Source organism: Drosophila innubila (genome assembly GCF_004354385.1).
Source record: "Drosophila innubila isolate TH190305 chromosome 3R unlocalized genomic scaffold, UK_Dinn_1.0 2_E_3R, whole genome shotgun sequence".
NCBI lineage: Eukaryota > Metazoa > Arthropoda > Insecta > Diptera > Drosophilidae > Drosophila > Drosophila innubila.
Window position 1 is genome coordinate 18671362 of NW_022995380.1, and position 23072 is coordinate 18694433.

The 23072-nt window shown below is 39.7% G+C and overlaps 2 protein-coding genes across 2 annotated transcripts in view; one reads left to right on the forward strand and one right to left on the reverse strand.

Annotated features, from left to right (window-relative positions):
- The first annotated feature begins 2508 nt into the window (after window positions 1-2508).
- LOC117792934 (homeobox protein prospero) overlaps window positions 2509-23072 on the forward strand; it is a 58314-nt gene continuing 37750 nt past the window's right edge. Inside the window, exons 1-2 of the mRNA XM_034633274.1 lie at window positions 2509-2580; window positions 7141-7189. The gene's annotated coding sequence lies outside the window, so the exon portion shown is untranslated. The remainder of the gene's footprint in view (window positions 2581-7140; window positions 7190-23072) is intronic.
- Window positions 16148-19190, reverse strand: LOC117792935 (serine/threonine-protein kinase MARK2). Its single transcript, XM_034633275.1, has one exon. It carries the CDS (start codon window positions 18544-18546, stop codon window positions 16312-16314), a length of 2235 nt encoding a protein of 744 aa, XP_034489166.1. The 5' UTR covers window positions 18547-19190; the 3' UTR covers window positions 16148-16311.

Genomic DNA, 23072 nt, shown 5'->3' on the forward strand with positions numbered 1-23072 from the left:
CCTGTAGGTTATTATCCAAATAATCCCCATACACCTCTATCAATACTCTTAAAAGCCTCCCATGAATGCATCTAAAGGGTTTTTCCAGCTCAGTACAGTTTTCTAAACATTGCTTACGTCTAACCTTAACCAAATTGATCGTATATGTAAAACAAAAAATCTTTTAAAATTACAATTTCATATCAAAAAATTTATTATTATTTTTTTATTATTTTTTTATATACATTTTAAATATGATTTTTATCTCAGTCTTCAGTTGTTTTAAAAATTTAATAGATATTCTTTATAATTGTTATTTAAAATATTAATTGAATGCTAAGTAATTTTTATTTTTTCGACTGCTATAAGCTTATCAATTAAATAACTACATGTAAACATATATTAATTTTTGACAGTCTTTCGATATTTTATCACAATTCCAAACATATTTTATTTTATTATTATGAAAATGTTCTATTATTTCTATTTCTATTTCTTTTTAAACATATATTTTTCTAGCATCTACAATTTTAAAATAATATTGAACGATTATCTCTCATTTCTCATTTAAATATATATTTTTAATTCTTTAGATTACTTCTTTTATAAATTTATATAAAGTTCTTAAAGTATATATATATAATTTATAATTTATAAAAAATGTGGCCTGTACAATGCTCAGTCAGTTGGACAAACAACTTTATATATATAGATGTTTTCTATTTTCGTTTTACATAAAATGTCCTTTGCCGTTACAAAAACTACTTGTTAGCTTCCTCAGCTCTTATTTTGGCTAAAAACACGTGCTTGTACCGTGCAACAAGAAGCGTACGTAAAGACTGTAAAAATGTACTTGCCGCCAAATGAGAAAGCGGCAATAAAACACTCGCACACACATAATTTATTTGCATTATTTTGTGCAAGTTGAATACATTTAGAGTATTTCCCCAATGCAACCTTCGCCGCAAATATCTTGTCAGCCGACGGCAAAAGCAAAAGACAATCCCTAACACACACACACACACACAGAGTGTATCTAGAAATTGTATCTCGAAGATAAGTAGGGAACACAGCAGAGATTTGTTGACTTCCTTACGTTTATCTTAAAGGAAAAAGACGCATTTCAAATAAAAAAAAAAGAAGCTGTCTGTTAAGGGGTTGCTTGAACTGCCCCCACAGCTAACACACAAACACTCACACACTCACACACTCGCACACTTGCTCATACTCCATTTTGTACCATTGCCCCAACTCGCAGTCGCTGTCGGCGTCGCAGTTAGCATCGCTGCCGCTGCTGTTGCTGCTGTTGCCTGCCCCTCCATGTATTTGAAATGCGCACTAACTCTAGCTCAAAGAGAGCGAGCTGCGTATGTGTGTGTGTTCCCCCTAATATGTTTGCATATGTATATGTGCACATGTGTGTATCCTGTTTTTTGTATTTATTTTATTGCCTGTGGGAGAGGCAGGCTCTGCCAACGATTTTATTTGCAAAAAACTGAAAGGGGGCGCCAAGCTTTGTTTGTGTTTGCTGTTGCTGCCTCTGCTGCTGCCACCTCTGCTGCTGCCTCTGCCGCTGCTGTTGTTGGCTTTGCAAAAACCCACAGCTGCTGCTCGATGTCCTGCCAATGTCCTGCGCTCGCGTATTTTTTCGCGGCTGCAGCGGGAAAATACAATTTTTTTGCAAACGTTGTTGTTGCTTTTGCTGGTCTTCTGTTGTTGGGGCTGCCTGACACTCACACTCACACACACACACACACACACGTACATGCATACAGTGTGTTGTGTGCGACGCGGCAACGGCGTCGTCCTCGGCCTATTCGCGGCGAAATAATTTTTCGCATTTTTAGTACAAAGCTTCACATCAACGTCGTCGTACAAACAAATTTTTATTTTCGGATTTTTCAATTACGTTTTCATTTATTTTTAAGTATTAATTTTGCGTGCACTCAAAAATAAATACAAAAAAAATCCACAACAAAATCATACAAAAATTATTCATATGTGTTTGTGTATATTGTACATGCACATACATATACATATAAATATAAAAATATCGAACTCTATCCTCGAACAAAAGCAACAATAAGCATTAGCAAAAATACTTTTCAGAAAAGAAAATTGAAAACGAAATAAAAAAAATTTTTTGACAGTTTTGAAAAAGTGAAAAGAAAAAGTCGGAACAATTTTCAAGTGATATTTCGATGAACTCTCAGAAACTCGATCTCGACAAGCTACCGGAAGAAACTCTCAAACAAGTTACCAAGTATCTATGATTTTGACTCTCTTTGTCCTTACGTTGAACGCTCCAAAAACTAATCATAGTCTAATTTTGTTTATAAAAAAAAAGAAAGAAAACGAAACAAAATATAAAAAAAAGAACACACACATAAAGTATACAACTACAAGAAAACGAAATTCAAATGTAAAATCAAAAGTACAAAGCAAAAAAGATTGTTGGCAACGTTTTTATAATTATATAGGTATTATTATTATTTGTATATAAGTAACTATTTTTTATACGACAACGCGAAAAAAAAAACACGCATTTTCTACAACACAACAAATAACAAACACGTGATGCTCTGAGACTCCACGGATCCGGTAAGCGAAAAGCAAAATGCAAAAGCGTGCGAAATGTGTGTTAAAATATATATATATATATATATATATATATGTATAGAAAAGAAAGGAATATAAGGAGAAATGAGACAGCAGAGCAGCAAAATGATATGAACTACCTCCCCTCCCCCCTCGCCACTGCTTTCTGCTCTACCGTCTACAGTTGACTTCTCCTTTCAGATTCAGACAACTCACTTCCTAGCACATTGACAAGCTCCTCTCTCTTCGCTCTTCTCTCTTCGCTCTTTGCACTTTGCACTTCGTCGGCAGCACACGAAGATTGCACAGCAACATTTTCGGCTACTTCGTGCGCTGCTGCTGCTTTCTAATTGCGTTCTCTCTCCGTATGTGTGTGTGTGTGTGCTTGTGTGTATGTATATGTTTGTGTGAGTGCATTACATTAGCCTGCAACAGAAGCAGCAACAGCAACAGCAGCAGAGGCAGAGGCAGCAACACTTCGTTGTCATCCTTCGGACTTCGGCTTGTGCGGGAGTCTGTCTCTATGTATGTGTATGCGTGTGTTTGTTTGTGTGTGTGGAGTGCGTCTCTCTGTAACAGGCCTGCTGCTTGCTTGCCGCCTGCTTCTTCTAGTTCATCTTAAGCTACGCGCGCGTACGGTTCGCCTCGCCGTTCGTGCTCGTCGGTTCAACACTCGTCGCCTCGCTCGTGAGGACGCTTTTGAATCGGCTTATTCCTTGCTGTGTTTCTTCGTCTAGGTACGTGTGTGTGTGTGTGTGCTTGTGTGTGTGTGTGCTTGTGTGTGTGAGCAAGCGCACACTTACTTGCACTTACTGCCGTCTGCGTATAGGAAATTATCTGCTGCTTCTGCTTCTGCTGCTGCCACAGCGACGTCTACTGCGTTGCCTAATACATATATAAATAATATATATTATTATATAGATATACATATATTTAAATGCGCTCTTCGTCTCTCTGTGTATATATATAGAAAAAACAAGCAAGCAAGCTGGCCACGTTAGGTAGGAGCAAGCAAGCCAGCAAGTAAGCAGCGACAACGACAACGGCAACGACAACGACTACGACTACGACGTTGCTGCTTGCTTGCAAGAAAGTGTTGCATACTTATGTGGGCACAACGCTGACGTCGCCGTAGCAGCTGCAGTAGCAGAGATTGCCGTGGCAGCGCCTTGGTCTTTGGGTTTTTGGCATTTGGCCAAGCCAAGCATTTTACTTGTATAATCAAGAATACAAAATTCAGTACGTTCCTAGTCACGCGCGCTGGCAGAAGTTTTACTTGGTTTTTCTGTCTTCAGAATCACGACGTTGACGAACGCCGCCTTCAATTGTGTAAAAATGCATACAATTATTCAAATCAATTAAAACAAATATTTCGGAAAAATTAAAATATTCAAATAAAATATAAATAATAATTCAAATTTCTATGGAAGCATATACAGTGCATAAGCAACTGCTCAATAAATTTTAAAATATAATTAAACAATTAATTAATTAAATCATTTTCAAATAGTTGTCTAAATAAATATTAAAATAAAAATAAAAAAATAAATAAATAAATATAAATAAAATCTAAAAAGCAATTAAATAAATAAATTGAAAATGCAATTCGTAGTTGATGCAAATGTTTCGCTGCTGTTTGTGGTACGTGAATTGAAGTAAAAAATCGGTTTGAGTTTATTTGTTGCATTCATTAAGGCGGTCGACAGTTAGACGCTCGATTAGCCAACCAACGTGGCAAACTCTCAAACACATACAAACAAACAGAAACACACACACACGCAGACAATCTGTTGTGGCTGTTGCTGGCATTGGTGGTAGCCAACATTGCGCATACGACACGTTATCACGCAGTTCCGCTGGCTGCGCATTGGCGGCAACAACTGCGTCTTGACTTTGTCGGGGTAAAAACTTGGCCGGAAATTATCTAAAAATTCTCAATGCTAAGTTTTCCCAGCAGACAGACCGACAGACAGACAGACAGACTTTCAGACAGAAACGGAGCGCCTTCGATTCGCCGCAGCTCTGCTCAACTTTGTCAGCAACTGACTGCGGTTTCATTACTCACACAAATACTTATATAGTTGAGATACACACACATATACGCACACACACACCAAGAGATACTCCTAATTATACATATTTAAATGTACTCACACATACAGCGACATATAGAAAGTGGGTTTCAGAGACGAATATAAAAGCACTTGGCCTTCGTTTCTTGTGAGACATTCGATCGTCTTGGCTCGCAGCGTCAGCGTCGTGGTCTCTCAGGCCGGAGCAACAGCAACATAGTCACCAGCCAGTTAGAAAGGCAGCTAACCCTTGGTCAGTTGGTCAGTCGAGTCAGGTAGTCAGTTGTAGTTCGGCATCCACACAGCATCCACTTCGTGAGTAAAAAGGATTCATCTCTTCGAGACGTTTGCTTAGGCTCCAATAGGTTGATAATATAGTATGATTTAGAGAATATTTTAATAAATTTTGGCGTAAAGTTCCGAATATATAACTTAACAGTGCTAAAATAAAAACTAAAAAAAATATATTCTAATCATAATTATAATAAAAAGAGATATTGCTATAATGAATATTTTGTTCTGTGTGAAATAAACATAATTGAATAAACTAACATTAAAACTGCTCAATTTTATAAACTAAATTTACTCTGATAAACTAAAAAATTGACTTGTCAATTTTGTAACAATTTATATATATGCTTCCACATAGATAAATATTATATTATTTTCAATTAGAAAGAAATTTAAATATATTAATTTTCTAATTTCCCATTTAAGTTTTTGCAATTATATTCAGAGTGAACTCTTTAGATTAGTAATATTTCGTTTGTTTTCAAATAGCAAAATGATAGAAATATTGTATTTTTAATTCATGTCTTCATCTCGTTAGGTGTAGAAGTTCAAAATTAAACAAGTAAAGTAAAATAATATGCGAATCCCACAACAAATCGAAATTAAAACATAACGTTTCAAAAGCGCTGCGGCAACTGAATAAAATGTAAAACAAAAATTTAATGAAATGTGCTATAGAAAAATTACAAAATAACTGAAAACAAAATGTAAAATATAAGTGTAATTAATAATAAACAAAGCAAATGAAAATGCCACAAATTACAGTATGATTAAAATTAACCAAATCAATATGTAGCTGAACTTTCGGCAGTGCATGAAGTGAGAATTAAAAAATTGCATGAAACGCGACTGTGATTTAAATTAAATTATTTATGTTACAAATTAACATCAATAAAACGAAAAGTGTTTAGTGAACGCCCACTCTTGACCCCTGAGTTGACCGCAGCGCTGCAGTGCTTTTGTGTTTGACCCCTGACCCAAACGAAAAACGTGTGTTTAGTGTGTCTGACCTTGCCAAAAAAAAATTCAATTCGCAAATCTTGTGTTCAAACGAGACGGCTACAAAATGTGCCCCCAACAACATCAACAACATCCTCTTCAAGTCCAGGCAAAGGCACAGCCACAGTCAGTGGCAAAGGCAAGTCCAGAGCTGTTGCCACTGCCTCTGCCTCTGCCACTGCCACTGCCACTGCCTCTGGAGGCAACAAGGCGGCATCCAAGCAGCGCCGGCGGCTGCTATCGCTGAAGCGAGATGCAGTTTTCACTGCCCCGAAATCTCATCGAATACGCCAATGGCTATGTAATCTTTAATTAAGGGTAAAATATCGCAAATGGTATTGGTGCAATAACAAAGCAAAAAACCAAACAAAAAACAAATAATAACTAAAAGATCATAAACAATTTATATATTCTATATATATATGTATATAACTTTTATATAATAGACAATCTCGAAACAGGCTGTTTTTCATTTTTTGTGCAAAATAATAAAAGTAAAAAAAAAACATTCCCAAAAGACAGACATTAACAATTAACATAAGAAGTTTGCATTTGCAATCAAAATAAACGCAATTGAAAAGCGAGCAAGTTTTTATATATATTATTATTTAATTTTACAATTTAAAATTTAAAATGCCCTTTTTTTTGCATTCAATATTTCCAAATAGTTTCTGTGGTATAAAGAAATTTACAAAAACGTTTGAAAAATTTCATTAATAGCCCGAATCCATGCAACAATTTTTGGATATATTAAACAATTCTAAAATAGCCTGATTAAAATTTTTATCGTTTCTGTATACAATTTAAAATTGTATGTAATTGTATAAGTTAATTGTTCATTTTGTAATATTATTTAAAATTGTAAATTTAAGTATTTATATATAATTTAAGTATTTTGAATATTTTTCTTTTGCTTGCAGCTTTAAATGACGATAGACAAAGAATAGCATATAAATATTAACACATTGAAAGCATAACTAAATGTAACAGAAATTCAAGTTAACAATTTTGTTTAGCTAAGAGTTAAGCTTTAATCCAAGTTCAGGCCGTATAGTTGTATTGACCCGTCTTCTTACAGTTCTTCCCCGAATCTTAACACAACCTTTTGATTTTCAGCTTTAAAATCGCCAATTGAAAGATCAAATTACTAATCACAACATTTCTTTTGCGCCATGTGCAATTGTTTGCTTTCTGCTTGCAGGTTACACCATATCGAGAAGTTATCCAATGAGAAAGCCGCTTAAATTTTGGTAAGTACATTCAAATAAGTCGACCATACTTAAGGATAGAATAACCAAAGATGCAAATGCAACCTACTACAAATGGCACTCCTTTGTGCCCGAGTGGACTTCATTTTTTAATTAGAAAGTCAACACACACACAGAGAGAGAGAGAGAGAGAGAGAGGGATAGACTCTCAGATGAGCAGAGTCAGACAGGGAAAAGGGAGGACGTGGCAGTCTCCATTTCGTACTCATATATGGCGTATATGGCGCCTTTGTCAGTTCCCTCACTTCTGACCAGTTTTGTTTGCCTTTGTTTACTCTTATTTGTGTGCTACTTAAGATGAAATGGCAAAGAAAAGTGACGTTGATGCAGCACAGGCCATGGATGAGCAATGAAGAAGGGGGCTCTGAGAGGGGAGGGTGTTTTTTTTTTTTTCATATGCATGGCTAGCAATGCCCTGTGTCCGTTTTAATTTTAGGTACTCTTAACGCAACGTTGACTGCCATTTCTTTTCATTTATCTCTCCTACCCACTCTTCACCTCATTTCCCTGTCCGTCTTTCTCTATCGTGTTGTCTTGCTCTATTGCAATATGTCTAGCATGCACATTGACGCTGACTAAGAAGGCAAACGCCTCATTTAGGTGCAGGATTGGAATTGGGATTGAGCTTTGGGTAGGTGACGCCTCTTGAGTTAGACTCAACAGCTACGGAAGCGGAAATTGCTGAAGTCGCAACTGTATGAGTGTGCGCCTGTGTCTATGTGTGTGTGTGTGTGTGTTCCTGTGTGTGTGTGTGTGTAATGATCCGCTTCTCTGACAGCAAACGCAGTTAGTTGTTGTCGCTGCCGCGTTGCAACAATTTACAAGCAGTTGCAATTATTTTCAGCTTAAATGACAAAAAAAAAAACAAGGAAACAAGTCTTAAGCATTTTCCACCTACATTCCACACGACCCAGGCTAGAGACCTCGTTATTATTATTATTCTTGCTGTTATTGTTTGCTGTTGGCAGTTAACTTCTACTCTTCCTACACTTAAGTTGAATATGAACATTTTTCTAGAATTTGATTGCGTTAATTCAGCGAGTACATATAACTTCAAGAAGTTGTTAATTTAAACTTGATTACTTAGTTCAATTGGTACTAAGGCCTTAATTAATTGTACCATATAAGTGGATTATCTGTAAAAATATTTTTTTTTGATATATCAGCTAACTTGAATCATTGATCTTTTGATTTTATACAATATATTTAAATTAAAATATAAGGGAAAGAACGCTTCAAAATAATATAATACTCTCTATGTATATATATATATATTAGGAGAAAAATTGGCCTGTTTATTACTCGGCATTGCAAAATTGTTATTCTATATGAATTTTCTTAGAGTAATTAAGTGATCATATAACACTCTTCAATTGATACGTTGCTTATTTTTCCATCATCTATTTTTGTTTAGCTCAAGCTTAAAATACAATAATATTTTATATGTCAATTTCAATAGCTTTTGGCTGATCCATCTGATTTATACGAGTAGCAGTTAGATCCAAAATAATTTTTAAGCACTTTCATTTCAATTCCAGGGTATTTTATAGTCGATTAATCTGACTGACATCTCTGTGATTGTAAACTTCCGTAGACCTCTTCTTTGGGTGTGTGTGTTTTCGTTTTTGTTTAATTTTAACAGCGAGCAACCTGCTTTGGCCCTGCTGCTTGAGTAATGAATCCTGGTCTCATTGCTGGTGCTTTTTCCTCATACGTATGCATACGTATGTGAGTCAGTGTGTGTGTGTGCTGCCACTTCTGCTCCCTTAGCTTTGTGTGGGCCATGCGACTGTTGCTGTTGCTGTTGCTGTTGCCACTTTGCCATTTCTTTTCATATTTGCCATGTGCAACAGCAACAAGAACAACTTCTCATTTTGCTGCCGCTGCTTGGGCTGCTCTTATGTCGGCCTAAGTAAGTGCACCTAAGGCTACTTATGAAAAATGCAAATTTAAGTTGACTTTTAGGCGCACAATGCTCAAACCCAATCCCAATCCCAATCCCAGCCTCAGTTTCAGTCTCAGTCTCCAGTTTCCGAGTCGTACTGGGCTCCTTGGAAAAGTTGAAAGTTAAGAAAGTTTTGCTCATAAAATATTTAGTATAGCGAATCGGCCGTCTACCGCCCACTTTCCCCACCATTCCATGCAACAATTTTGCTGAAAATGTCATGTGGAAAGTCATGTGGACTGTTTGTTTGCTCGCCATGCACTGACAACTCTTAAATAGCTGTTGCCTCTGACCGGAAATCGTTTTAAGAACGGAAGTGAAAATTCTGGCAGCTGCAGCTAGCTGAGCGCAACAATCTAAATAAACATCTAACATAGTCCATCTGAAGCTCGAATAATCTTTTATTGAAACTAAACAATAAAAAAAAAAGCGCGACTACAACGCAAATTCATTCAATTGCAAAAAGAAAATTACCCTAAAAAACGACACAGATACAGACAGAGGCATCTACAAAAGCTAACTACAGCAACAAGTCGTTATGATTATCTAGAATTAAATAAAGCACACACATATACACATGTACACATATACACATATAAATAGCACAATTCTGGGTCTAACTCGGTCTCTGACGAATGGCCAATGGCAAACGTTCACTTGAGCGTACGGTCAAAGTTGCACGCCTCGCTGAGCAGAAACCCGTGCCCCGTTCTGATCTCCATCCTCCCTCCTCTGCATCTTCTTCGCTTCTCCCCACCTCAGCTCTCTGGCAAATGCCCCAAACGATCGCGAGCGCTATTCGCTTTGGAAATTAAGTCAGCAAATGACTTGTAGAATATCAACACATGCTCATCGACTGTCCAGCACTTGTCGCCAGTGCTTGTGCGAGTATCTGTGTATCTGTGAGATTGTTTTTTTTTTTTCTATTTCGGACATAGACTGGGCGACAACCACGAACAGGCCGAGCATCCGAGCAACCGAGCAACAAGATAATCAAGTGTAATTTATTTTGTATTTAGTGCGCGCTATGCATGAGCACGACTAGTTACGACTAAGTACATCTACTACAACTACAACTACAGCTGCGACTACGAATACGATTACGATTATGACAATGAGTATGGCCATCAATCCAAACGACTATCTTGTATCTAGCAACCCAACCACATGACAATTATACACTCTAATAATACTATACTAATGGCAAGAAAGATCTGCTAACTGTCAATTAACATTATCTAAATACTCTGACTTATTTAAATATTTATTGATAAAAAAAAAAGTAATTTAAGTATACAAACAAGTAGCAAATTTGATAAGTTTTATTAAATTTATTAAATTAAAAAAAAATAAATAAAAAAATGACGAGTATTTTTATTTTATAAAAAAGTTTGTAAAAATTTTCACAACTATTAACATTAATCTATATATATAATTTTTTTAATTATGTAAATAAACTGTAACATAACATACAACTTTTCTGTTTATGTCATTTAAAATCATTATTTCTTATTTTTATTTATTTTTATTCATTTTAATATGCATTTTATTTGTATATATTTAACGAATTAAATATTATCTTTTAATCTAATTCATTTGATATTTTAAATTGACTTAAGTCGTAATCGGTATCAATATTTGTCGTATTATATATTTAAAAAATATTTTTGATTTAATTTTATTACTGTTAAATGGTCTTACTTAAGTATATTATTAAGCTTTTTTATTAGGTAAATTGCTTAAAATTAAAAACTATTTTTGAAATAAATTAGAATACGTGGAAGTTATCTGTTTTCGAATAAGTTGATAAGCAGGCAGAGAACTTAATCGTTTAAATAAATGTATATTTAATTAACTTATAGCACACATTCCCTTACACTGAACGAACCCATTAGTGAGCCAGTCAAAACTAAGAGTATATGATAAAAGCACCCCTCAAACCCAACGATTTGTGTTTCTCGATTTCGAGGTTCTAGTCTCGATCTCTATTTTTATTGTTCGCTGTTCACTGTCTCACATATCAAAATCATTGAAGCATCGCATTACACTGGACAATTCTGGTACAATTTGGCGTCAACTCGTTAGAGTCTCACACTCTTTTATATACTTACATTTATAATAAAAACATATAGATGCATTTCCTTATATGAGTTTTTGTTGCATAAGCAATAAGGCGGAAGCTTAATAGCTATCCAAACTGGCTGAAAGCGGCAAGTGAAACAACAACAAGTCGGTTCCCACGTGCAGCGGCACCAACAAGTGACACACCCTTAACTCAAGCTCACACCCAGACAAAGGGGCCACAACAGGTCGCAGCAGGTCGTGAAGGCAATGCGGCATATAGCACGCACCAAAAGGGGGAATGCAACATAAATACATATTTATACAAAAAAAAAAAAGAACGAGAACGAGAGAAAAGTTAATAATATGCGAGAAAGCGGCAACAACCACAACAGCGACTAAAGGTAAAATCGTTGCCCATGAAGCAAAGTTCCGATGCTGTTGAAAAGCCGCAGTGAGACAGACAGACAGACAGACGGACAGACAGACGAGGCATATAGCACGGGACAAAGTGACCAAATGTCCAAATGTCCAAATGTCGAAATGTCGCAATGTCCAAGCGAAGGTGGCCCAATATTCAACTGCAAATCTTTCAAGAGTAGTTCCGCTCTTTTGTTCAGTGCCCACTCCTCGTGTCACACATCCGCTGCAAGTTGACGACTTGCCTCACGAGCACGAGCTCAACTGCCACAAAGAACCGTGCACTTGTGAGGGAGAACTATACACAGATTTCTGCTGTTGATTTACTTTGTATAATTATTACAATTAAAACGATGTTGGGCGGTACAGAGCCGGAGCATTGGCCATGTAATGGGCGACACAGGCCAAAGAAGAGGGAACGTATTGAGAGGAGCTGATAACTTGTTGGCCTGACCGGAAGTAGGCGCCATTTTGTGGACTCTGCTTTATTTCTTGCCGCGTATTGGCCACGTAAAAGAGACAGAAATTCAAATTATAATAATACTCAACTAAAAGTTGTTGCTGTTTGTTTTTGTTGTTGCTCCAACAGAGTTTACGTTACGCTTTATGAGCAGACTGTGACGGTGAGTGTGTGTGTGTGTGCGTGTGTGTGTGTGTTGTGGGTGTATTTCTTTGCGCTTCCATAAGCAGCACGCCTAGGTGAATCACTAGCGAGACGAGACTAAAGTGGATACCCCCGCCCCTTACCCCCTAGCTCACCTCTCGCCTCTTCAGTCAACGTCGCGTCGCGTCAATTCGCTCGTCTTCTTTAGACTCTCGAATTGATTTCGCCGCGTTTCGTATTTGCCGTTTGTCGTCGCTTGGCTGCCTCTTGGCCGCCCTGCCCCTCGCGCCCTCCTTGCCACCCTACTTACACGATTTAGTTCCCCTACACTCGCCCAGTCACTTATCTTTCATTAAACGCATTGGCCGCCGTTCAGCGCACTGATTAACTTGCAAGGCGAGTCGACATTTCATTGGCTGTTCACTTTATACGGGGCCTGACTGTAACGGCGACTGCGACTGCGATAGAGAAGAGGGAGGAGCGGGAATTTCCTTAGCTTTAGCAACATTTACTCCGAGTAATCGGTGTACGGTATGGCAGGGAAGGCAGCAAGCTAATCAATAAATCACTTCAAGGTTTTCTTAATTAAAAGTTTTTGGCCAACAACAAACCACAGAATCTCTTTCGCCTCTCTCCTTCACTCTAATAATAAACTTTTCTGCAACCCATACACAAAAAAAAAAAAAAACGAACACACAAAAAAGGAGAAGAAAAATTGATTAACTGCCAGAAGACCACAAAAAAGCTGTAAGTCAACTTTAGAGCCCCAGGACGTTCGTCTCATTCCAATAAGAAAAAGTTTTGTAACTTGAGCAAGAAAACTACGAAATCGACGTAGGTGAATGCGGAAAACTACTCGTACTCGTTAAACTGTATAGTGAAAAACTGATAACTAAAAACTATTAAGCGCTTAATTCAGGCGGAAAATGAGACAAAATAGTTGAGAAACTAAGGCGTACCAAAGAAGCGCCAAATATGCTCAGCATTAATTAAGCGTAGCTTGAGGAAGGCCAAAGATAAATCTCAATGAAATACTGAACAACTAAGAAAAAGAACTGCCAAAACAAATGCAGCTAATTGGCTGGCGAGAAAAGCACAATGCAAATACGACCCTTTGGGTCAAGTTCCTAGAAATTGTTCGTCTTAAATGACCGCAGAGCCAGCCAAAGTACGAGTGTATCAAAAGAAATCAAAGCGAATCTCAGCATCAACCTTGTCGACCTTTTCCACTTGACATTAATAACCGCTTAAGCTGGCCACACTTATTTATGCTTTCTTCTTGCATTTCTTCAAATATTTGCCCAGACCAAACAATTGAAAAGCGCCAAGAAAAAAAGGTAAACCGCGGTGACAGTTCTGCATTTGGCTTAGAGATGAGCGCGTGACAGTTACAGGACACAAAATCAAAGACACATCAGTGAGACGATAGTCACGACTTTTTATTAAATTTTTTGATATTAATATACTTTGAGCCAATTATTTTTGTATATTAAAGATAATTAAATAATGATTATTATAGTATTTTTTTAATAATAAAAATATAACGACAAACAAATTCAAATAGCTAAAACTTATTAAAAAAAAATACAAAGTTAAAAAAAATGGTTTTTTTTTTTGTAAATTTGTTATTTATATATTTCAAAGACTAAGAATTTCTAATTTCATTCTATGGTGAGCTATGCGTTTTTGTGATTCCAACACGTCACGCACCCAACTCTAGTTTTTGGGCAACCTTTTGTCATAGACATCCCCCGCACACACACCCCGCACACACTCATAATGCACACTACAAATTCGTACCCAAAAAGAAACTTTTGCTTGGAGGCTATTGACATAATTTTTGTGGGCGAGCGACCCACAAGTCACACTCAAGGCGTTGGCCAGACACTTGAGGGCCAATACTAAAGACAGAAATCCACCCTCAATTAGTTGTTCAAGAGTCCTGCAATCCCGTGGTCCTTTTGCTAAAGACGTTGTCCTCTTGTAAGTTGAAATGTAATCCGCATGTTCTTTTGTTAATATTTGTTTTCTTTATTTTGACTTCATTTTGAAAGGGGGAGGGTGTTTATTGTTCGGTTTCATTTACATGCTCGTTTTGCCAGAGTTTTGCCGCAAATTAGCCTTTGTTTTTCGACCATAAAAGACATTCCTGATTACGTAGACGCCTTCTTATTGGCACTTCCGCTTTTAAGTTGGAGTAGCATATTTCTAGGGGAAGGAAAATAACTTCAGGACACTCGATTTTTAGATTTGTTATAGTTTTTTGTGGCTTATCTAATCGATATATGGTCGCTGTTTGTCATATTGCGATAGACAAATCTTGTGCACACTTCAGTTGCTGATAAACCGCGATTGCAGCTTACTATGGTTTATGTATCTGTATCTTTATCTATTTAACTCGTCGCTTTAATACGAGTATCTAATCAACGGCCCGTGCGCGTTTCCAGTTAAAATATTTACTCGTTTTGTTGGCATTGCCACTTCGATTACTATTTATTCTATTATTATTTGTTTTCGACTTTTTTTTATTTTATCAAGTCCCCTTTGGACAAACAATTGATCGTCCTCCTGCTTCTTTTACTTCGCCTCTTTGCAGGCAAATAGCGGGAACGCATCTGGTGCCATATTGAAAATGCATTTTAATGCAGCTCTTGAATATAATTTCGTAAATTATGTTACCTGTTGGCCCGCCAACACTTCCGCTAACAATTTAGACACTCTACTTCCGCTTTCAATGGGTGTCCAATAAGTCCAATGTCCTAAGTCCACCCTTAAGTTAGTTGCCAATCTTGTTCCCACCATAAAGTCGGTCCTTCTGCGGAATTTCCCGGATATTGTTATGTGCCAGCGTTTTAGTTATATGTATGCTCATGTTGTTGTTGCTGTTGTAGTTGTTGTTCTTGTTTAGGGCAATGTGAACGCCTTTTCCTTCCGCCGCTTTACGCCTACGCCTCGATTGAACCAGCCCAAGTAATTCACTCTGTGCTGTTGTTGTTGTTGTTGTTATTGTTCCGATTGCTGTTTAACAAATTTCAAATAGTGCAAAATGATTGCGGTTTCGTGTTGTGCCAGTTGCCCCTTAACTCCCCCTTCCAGCTTGCCACCTGTTCCCACAGCCAATTTAATGTGAGGGCAGCACGCGAGAAATTGCTGTGCGAAAAACAGTTTTGCAGTCACTGTACAGTTTGTTGCGCTGCCTGCAGCTATTTCTAATTGGAATAATTTTCTTCTTAGTTTCCAATTAACACGATCTTGAGCATGTAAAACTTGAATGGGATTAAGGTTATGCTGCTAAAACTGTATAAGTATCCAGTAACCGTTTGCAAGTTAGTAAGAAAAATTCATAGTGGACTTGCTAGCATAAAACTGTTATATGAATGTAAAACTGTGTCATAATGTAAGCCATTTTTAGAAAAGATTTTCGCACAGTTTGTAAGACATTGACAGAAATTCAAGATTACCTATAAAGTCAAAAATGTAGTTGGATTAAAATAATGCGAAACTGTTTATTTCTATAGCTAAAAAGTTATTGAAGAAACAATAAAATATAACTTTGGGCAGGAAGATAAAGTTGTCGTAGCAACTTTTATTTGTGTGTATGCGTCGCAATGGATTTTTCTCTGTATTAGCGGGAGTGAAAATATTTTTTAGGGTATCTAAGGCCGTCGTCTAAATCAATTTCAATTTGAGTTAACGTTTATTGCAAAGTCGTCGCTTATTTGTATATGTAAATATAAGCTTATATTATATGTAGGTGCATGTATTGTATGTTGATCAGCTTATAAAAAAAATATACCAACTAAGAATATACTCTACTATCACTTATGGTTCTATAGAGCAGTTAACATTTTTCACGACGAGTTTTTCCACTTGATATTCATGCTTAAATATTATTATTATTTTTTTTTAATTTTTTGATATCATTTTTTTTTTTTGTACTTTCCAACTACTTGGTGACATTTGAACAGCGTACAGCGAGAAGCAATTTCCATCTGGATGCACATGGACGATATATAGTTATATGTATATGTATATAAATGTGATTGTGTGTGTGTGAGTGTGTGAGTGATAATGCTACTTGGTTAAGTTCTTGCGCTGCTCGGAGGAGTCCTTCTCGTTTAGATGAATCACACGGCGACCAAAACGAGCCGTCAGCTTTGAGAAGAATCCGATGCGGGATGCGGGCTTTGTGTCATCAGCGGACAGAGGTGGCACCTGGTAGCCATCCTCGTCGCTGTTATTGGAGCTCCTTCCATGCTTACCGCTGCGTCCCTGGCCAAAGTGGAACGTCGCCCGAGTCACATTGCTGCGCGTAAAGTGTTTGTCGGAAGCCTTATCAGTCGCCACGGGGCGGGTCGTAGGTGTGGGCGTGGCAACAGACTGTGCCGCTCCAGCGGTCGCCTGGCCATTGACAATGTGCAGACGCTCCAGCATGCGTCCATCTGTGGGCGACTTTCGCGCCGCGTTCGAGGATGTGGGCGTGGTCGGCTCGGCCTTCTCGTAGAGCGTCGTGGGTCGTCGCCCTGAGCCTTGGTAGAAGAAACGCTGCGGCGTGCTGGCCAACTTCTGGGCCTGCGCCATTTGCCGCTGGGCGCTCAGCAGCGTTGGCTTCACATCGACGGCTCCAGTTCCAGTTGCAGTTCCTGCTACTGCTCCTGCGCCAGTCCCATTGGCACGTTTACTCTGTGGCGTCTGCGGGGAACGATTGCGTCCGGAGGTGTTACTCGAGCTGCTGGTGGAGGAGGCGACCTTGCGGGCGGGCGTGCGACGTGTGGGCTTGGCTGGGGGTGCACTCACAGACGAGGGGGCAGGCACCGTGGCAGGGGCGGAGGCAGGACCAGTTGGAGCTGCCGTGCTTGTCGTGGCAAGCGCGTTGGCGACACGCGGCGGCAGTGGACGATTCGATGTCGTTAGGCTCTTCTCCTGGACAGAGCTGGCGGCGGGGTGGGAGCTGGAGCTGGACGAGGAACTCTCCAATGTGACGGACTCCTTCGTTGTGAAGCGGGAACTACGAGGCTTTGCCAAGCCCAGCAGCATGTAGGTGCAGTAGATGTCATCGAAGGCCTGCGTCTTGAGAGACGACTCCACATCGCGCCGCTTGTAGCCCATGGCGACGAGTAGATCCAATCGAGCGGCATCCTGCAGTTCCAGTGGGATCTCCCGATACGGACGCAGGCGATCCGATTCCTCGTGTCCCATATTGATCCACTTGTCGCTCATGACGGCATTCAATGTGGCACGCTTGGCCGGATTGAGAACGAGAAACTTGCGCATGAGATTCTCACAGTCCATGGAGATGTAGTAGGGAACCCGATACTTGCCGCGCAGCACACGTTCCCGCAGCTCCTTCAGTGTGCCGCCATCGAAGGGCAGGGAACCGCTGACCAAGGTGTAGAGGACCACGCCCAAGGACCAAGCATCCACCTCGGGACCCGCATACTTGCGACCCATAAAGAGTTCTGGCGCCGCATAGGGTGGACTACCGCAAAAGGTTTCCAGCTGGGCGTTCGGATTGAAGGTGTTGCCGAATCCAAAGTCAGCGATCTTGATATTCATGTGCTGATCGAGCAACAGATTCTCCGCCTTCAGATCACGATGGACAACGAATTTACTGTGGCAATATTGTATGGCCGAAACCAACTGGCGAAAAATGACACGAGCCTCCCGTTCCCTCATCCGTCCGTTCTTCACCAGATGATCGAATAGCTCACCCCGGCTGGCATATTCCATGATTAGGTAGAGCGTGCGCTCCGACTCGATCACCTGGAAAAGGCGCACAATATTCGGGTGATCCAGCAGCTTCATGATCCTCACCTCACGGTATAGCTTCTGTCTGGCGCTCGTGTTCAGTTGCGTCTTGTCGATCACCTTGATGGCCACCTCACGGCCCGTGGGCACATGGAGGGCCAGCTTCACCTTCGCAAAGTTGCCCTTGCCCAGCGTCTTGATGATCTTGTAGACGCCATTTCCATTGCCATTCACATACGACTGTAACTTGAGCTCCGTCCCATTGCCCATCCCATCAATTGCATCCTGCGATCGCACCGTCGAATTGCTGGGCGTGGCTGGTTCCGCCTTAGCACCGCTTGACACAGGTCCTGTTCCGGTTCCTGTCCTTGTCGTTGTCGCTGTGATCGTGGATGCTGTGGCTCCACCTGTCGCCGATTTCTGATAGCAGTTCTCTTTTTCCGATGTTTTAAATGTTTTTGGTGCTTTCTCGTCAACTGCTGCCGCTGCTGCTTTTGTTTTAGCCACACTCTCATCTGCCAAGCTGAATTCTACAATTTCTAAATGTTTATCCGCCGACATTCTAAACTAAAAAAATTTTGTCGAGTTTCAAACACGAAACTGAAAGCTAAGTGTATACGTTAAAAGCGAGAGGAGGAGGAGAAGGCTCACTTCTAATTCCTTGCGCATGCCGAGCACGCGCTTCGTTCTCCCTCTTCTCCCTATCCCTCCTATCTACTACCCCTACCTTCTACCCTTCCTTGGCGACTATACTATCGAGCTCTAATTGTTGACTCGTCAGCTTGCTGGTTCCTCGCTGCACATCTGCTCTTTTTTCCAACACCCTCAGGAATACAACGTCGAGCCTCGTAAGCTTTAAGATAAGAACCGCACAAAGGGAACAAGGCCTGGCGCGTGGTTCGCTTCTAACCCTCAGCGGTTCAGCTGGCGCTGCTGGCAACGCATGGCTGATAAGGCAGGGACACGTTCTCGTTCTCGTCCTCGTCCTCGTTTTCGTCCTCACAGGATCGCCCCTTAGACGAGCTTCATTTCAGCTGCACTTCTTCTTGCAATATTTCAACCCCCTCGACAGACGCAGTTGGAATCGAAATTCGAGTCGGAGTCGGAGTCGAGTGTTCCTGTCCTGCTGTCTTCCCCTTTCCCCCCGTGTGTTGATGAGGTTGCTGCTACGATCGTGTGTGACTCGCTTGGGTGTCACATTTAATATCCAGTTGAGCGTCGACAGCATTCAAATGTCAACAAATGTCTGTAAGGAAACCAATGTGGAATTTAATAACACGCGACAACATTATCAATTAATCATTTAGAATGCCACAAAATGATCTGCGACATTTTAAAATACTCAGAAATAATCGTAAATTAATTAAATTTTTATATACTCTATTCATTTTTTTAATTAAATCATAATTTGGTATAAATAACTCTTAAAAAATACTATTTTAATGGCTTCAATGACAGTAGTGAATAATTAGAAGTATCAGACGAAAATAAGCTTAGTTTATATCGTTTATAAAAACAGCGAAGATCTCATATTTCCTGAATATATTTATATTTTTAAAGAATTTTTCACAATTCATCCTGCTAATTAAAATCTGATCTTTTCTAAAACTAACATAGTTTCTAATAATTTTAATTATTTTGCGCTTCTACGATCATTTGTGTTCTTAGTGAATTTTTTGCGTACTTTTGCACCACTGTACTTTTAGTTGGCTCAATAAGTAATTTGGTCTCACTTCTCGCCGGACCATTAACTACCTTCCCCTAGCCGTCCTTATCCATCCCATCCATCCATGCATGCTTCCATTTTTCGTTCTTTTACCATTTTTCTTAATTCCCTCTTGTTTTGCACTTACATTTCGCTACTCGTATCCTGCGATCCGCAGCAATGTATGTACCTACCTACATATTTACCTACCCGAACTACCCTAATAACTACCTACCAAAAACCTACCTAACAAAAACAAAACAAAACAAAAACGAGGCAGAGAAAGAGAAGGAGAAAAAGAAATTAACTCAAATAACAACTACAACAAAGGAATTGGGAACTGGTCCTTAATCTGGCTTTTCTTTTCTCTTGAACATTCGTTCGCTTTGCTTCGCCCCGTGCGACGTGTAACAATTTCTCGTTTCTCGTTTCTCGCTTTGAACTCGCCACATGTGGCACTAACTGTGGCTGTGGCTGTGTTTGTGGCCTGGCTGTGTCCTTGATCCTGCTTACTTGTTTGTGTTGTGCCTTGCAACATTTTTCTCTCGATTTTCGGCATCGTCATTCTCATTCCCTCATCTACAACCCTGTGTTGCCTTGTCCGCTTTGTGTGTGTTGCATGCAGCGGTATTGTCGTCTCCTTTTTGTGCTTCCTCTTCTTACTATGACCGTCTGTGCTCCTTTCTTTGACTGTGTTTGTGTGTGTCTTGTTGTTGATTCGTAATTCAATTGCAGCTGCCTCTTTTATGCCTTTATTTATATTATTTATTTCTGCCCGCATTTGCCCTTGCTCTCTCTGTCGCCCTCTCTCTCTCTTTCTCTCGCTGTTTTGGCAAACTGCGATTTGCCAATAATAATAACAACAGTTAGACAAACACTTGCCTCTGTAAGTTTCTAGATTTGGCAACAATAATGAGTTTTGTTGGCTCGTTATTTAACTGATTTATGCATCTGCATCTGCATCTGCAACTTAAAAAACCACAGCTGCCAAGTTCAATGTGCCCCAAAGAGTTGCACATGTCCCATACCCCCTATCGGCGCTTCTCCCCTTCTGTCTTTCTTTATTATGCTCAGTTACTCCCCCAATATGCACATGTAAACAGATTGGAGTTCTTAAAGAGAGATCTGAAGATTCAAGTGTCGTCTTTTCTGTTGCTTTCGTCTTTGTCCATTCTATTTTGATTCTCATTCTGATGTGCGTTTCTTAGCAATTCCCTTCTCTCTTACAGACATCCATGTACTTGCACTCGTCACACACATTCCCTCTCTCTCATTCTCTCTCTCTTGCGCGCGCGCTCTCCTCCTGTTGCCTCTTCCTGATATTTATCGCTTCCCACTGAGTCATCGTCGTTGCTTGGAAAGTGCCCGCAGCTTGAGATGCCAGTGGCGGCGCTTGGTCTTCGTTTTCCCACTTGATCTTCGTTTCTGTGTTGCGCTTTATCATGATTCTTTAGTTTTCCATCGATCTTTGCCCTTGGCTTCGTACTCACACACACATGCTTACGCTTCATTAGCAGCCTGGCTTCACTTAATTGTTTTATTGTTTCTTCTTTGACACTATTTCTTTCGAACGAGTCTTATTTTTTTATATTTTTCTTTTTCTGCTTGATTGCCAGCTCAGAACCACAATTCCCACTTGGTTTATTAATAAAACGCCTCTTTAATTGCAAAGAAGAACGCCCACTTCAATAGCATATGTACACAGACAGACAGACAGACAGACAGACGGACAGACAGACAGAGACTGAAGATAGATCGTCAACTAAGCTCCCCATGGGAACACGCTTATCTTACAATTTCGATACTCGATATTCAAAACAGAAACAGAAATCAAGAGACCAAAGCATCGCCCAAGATAATTGCACATTTTACTTACGCTCCACGTTTAGTCGTTCCCTTGACAGCAATCAAAAATAAATTAGCGTTAATCCGAAATGTATCTACGACTCTCCGCGACGAACTACAAGATACAGAGCGCGTCGTTGTACTAAAGGCACAACTCAAGTGGCAATGCCCATACCCAGTTCCAGATCCATACAGGTCTGAGACGAAGTGAGCGTTTCTTGAGTAGTGCTAAGCAAACTAAAAGAAACTCTGAGAGAGAGAGAGAGAGTGAGAGCAACGAGCAACGAGCACTGAGAGCGCACGCGAGAGCATAAGAGTGAGTGAACGTGAGAGTCTTGAGCCTCTTCTTATGCTCAGCGTTGTTTGTGCTCATTACACGCTCATTCTTCTTTTGTTGGCTTCTTTCGCAATGCTTTGGCTCAATCGTTGAAGGTCGTTGCGGTTCCTTGAGCGTTTCTTGAGACGTGACGTCACAGCGATGACGACGTCGTTGGGCAGGGGAAACACGCTCGCCACAACAATGCTTGTCTTCGGCTACGACACGACTTCGGCATTTCGGTCTCGGTCGCTGCGGCGAATTTGCCGACAATTTGCTGTTGTAGTGGTTCGCCTCAACTTCTTCTCCTCACAGTTTGTTGGTGTGAGTTTTCTTCGATTCCACTTACTGAATTTCTTGTCGTTGTGTTAGTTTGCTCTCCACTATTGCCGACTCTTTCTTTCTCTATGTGTGTGTGTGTGTGTGTGTGTGTGTGAAGTTTTCTTATTCGCCGTTTGTTGTCGCTTCGCCTCGTTTCTTTTCATTGTAGTTGTACTTTGTATCTTATCGTGTTGCCATCGTTCAATCAAGTGTGCATGTTGCTGTTGTTGTTGTTGTTGTTGCTTTTGTTGGTGTGGGTGTCTGGGCCTGGGAACCAATAAGAACGTGGCAGTCTTAAAGTGAGTTCCGCTTCGACTCGTCTGACCAACCGTCAACCGTTTCCATTGTAATCGGCACAGAGAAAACAGTTTGATTAAAAAACCCTAGCAAAAGTAAACATAACAAATAAATAATAATAAAATGCATTTCTTTTTCTTTTTTTTTTATTTTATTTGTATCTTTTTCTCTATCTTTGTCTCATTTTAATGAAAGGAAGAATTATAATCACAAAGTAGGCGACAAGAGTCGAAAGGGGCGCTGCCTACTCCCTACTTTGAGGGATTCATAGACGACGTCGTTGCAGATGTTCATGATTATAATAACAGTTTTGTGATTTTACTTGATTCGTATTCCATTTTTGTCCACATTTTTTGTTTTTTTTTTTGCATGTTTTCTTTGGACATTGCCGCGGCGACTTTGAGGCGCTTAATTAAAAAGCTTTTGAGTTTTTCAGCCTTTACAACAGTTTTCTTTATGATTGAAATTACTTTGATATGAGCTGCTGCCTCCAGTTTCTACTCAGTTTTAATGCCCAGCCCAATTCACAGTACTCCACTTTCAATTGAAATCGTCGCATTTGCATTTACTGTACCTCAGAAGAAGCTCGGGCTGTGTATTTGG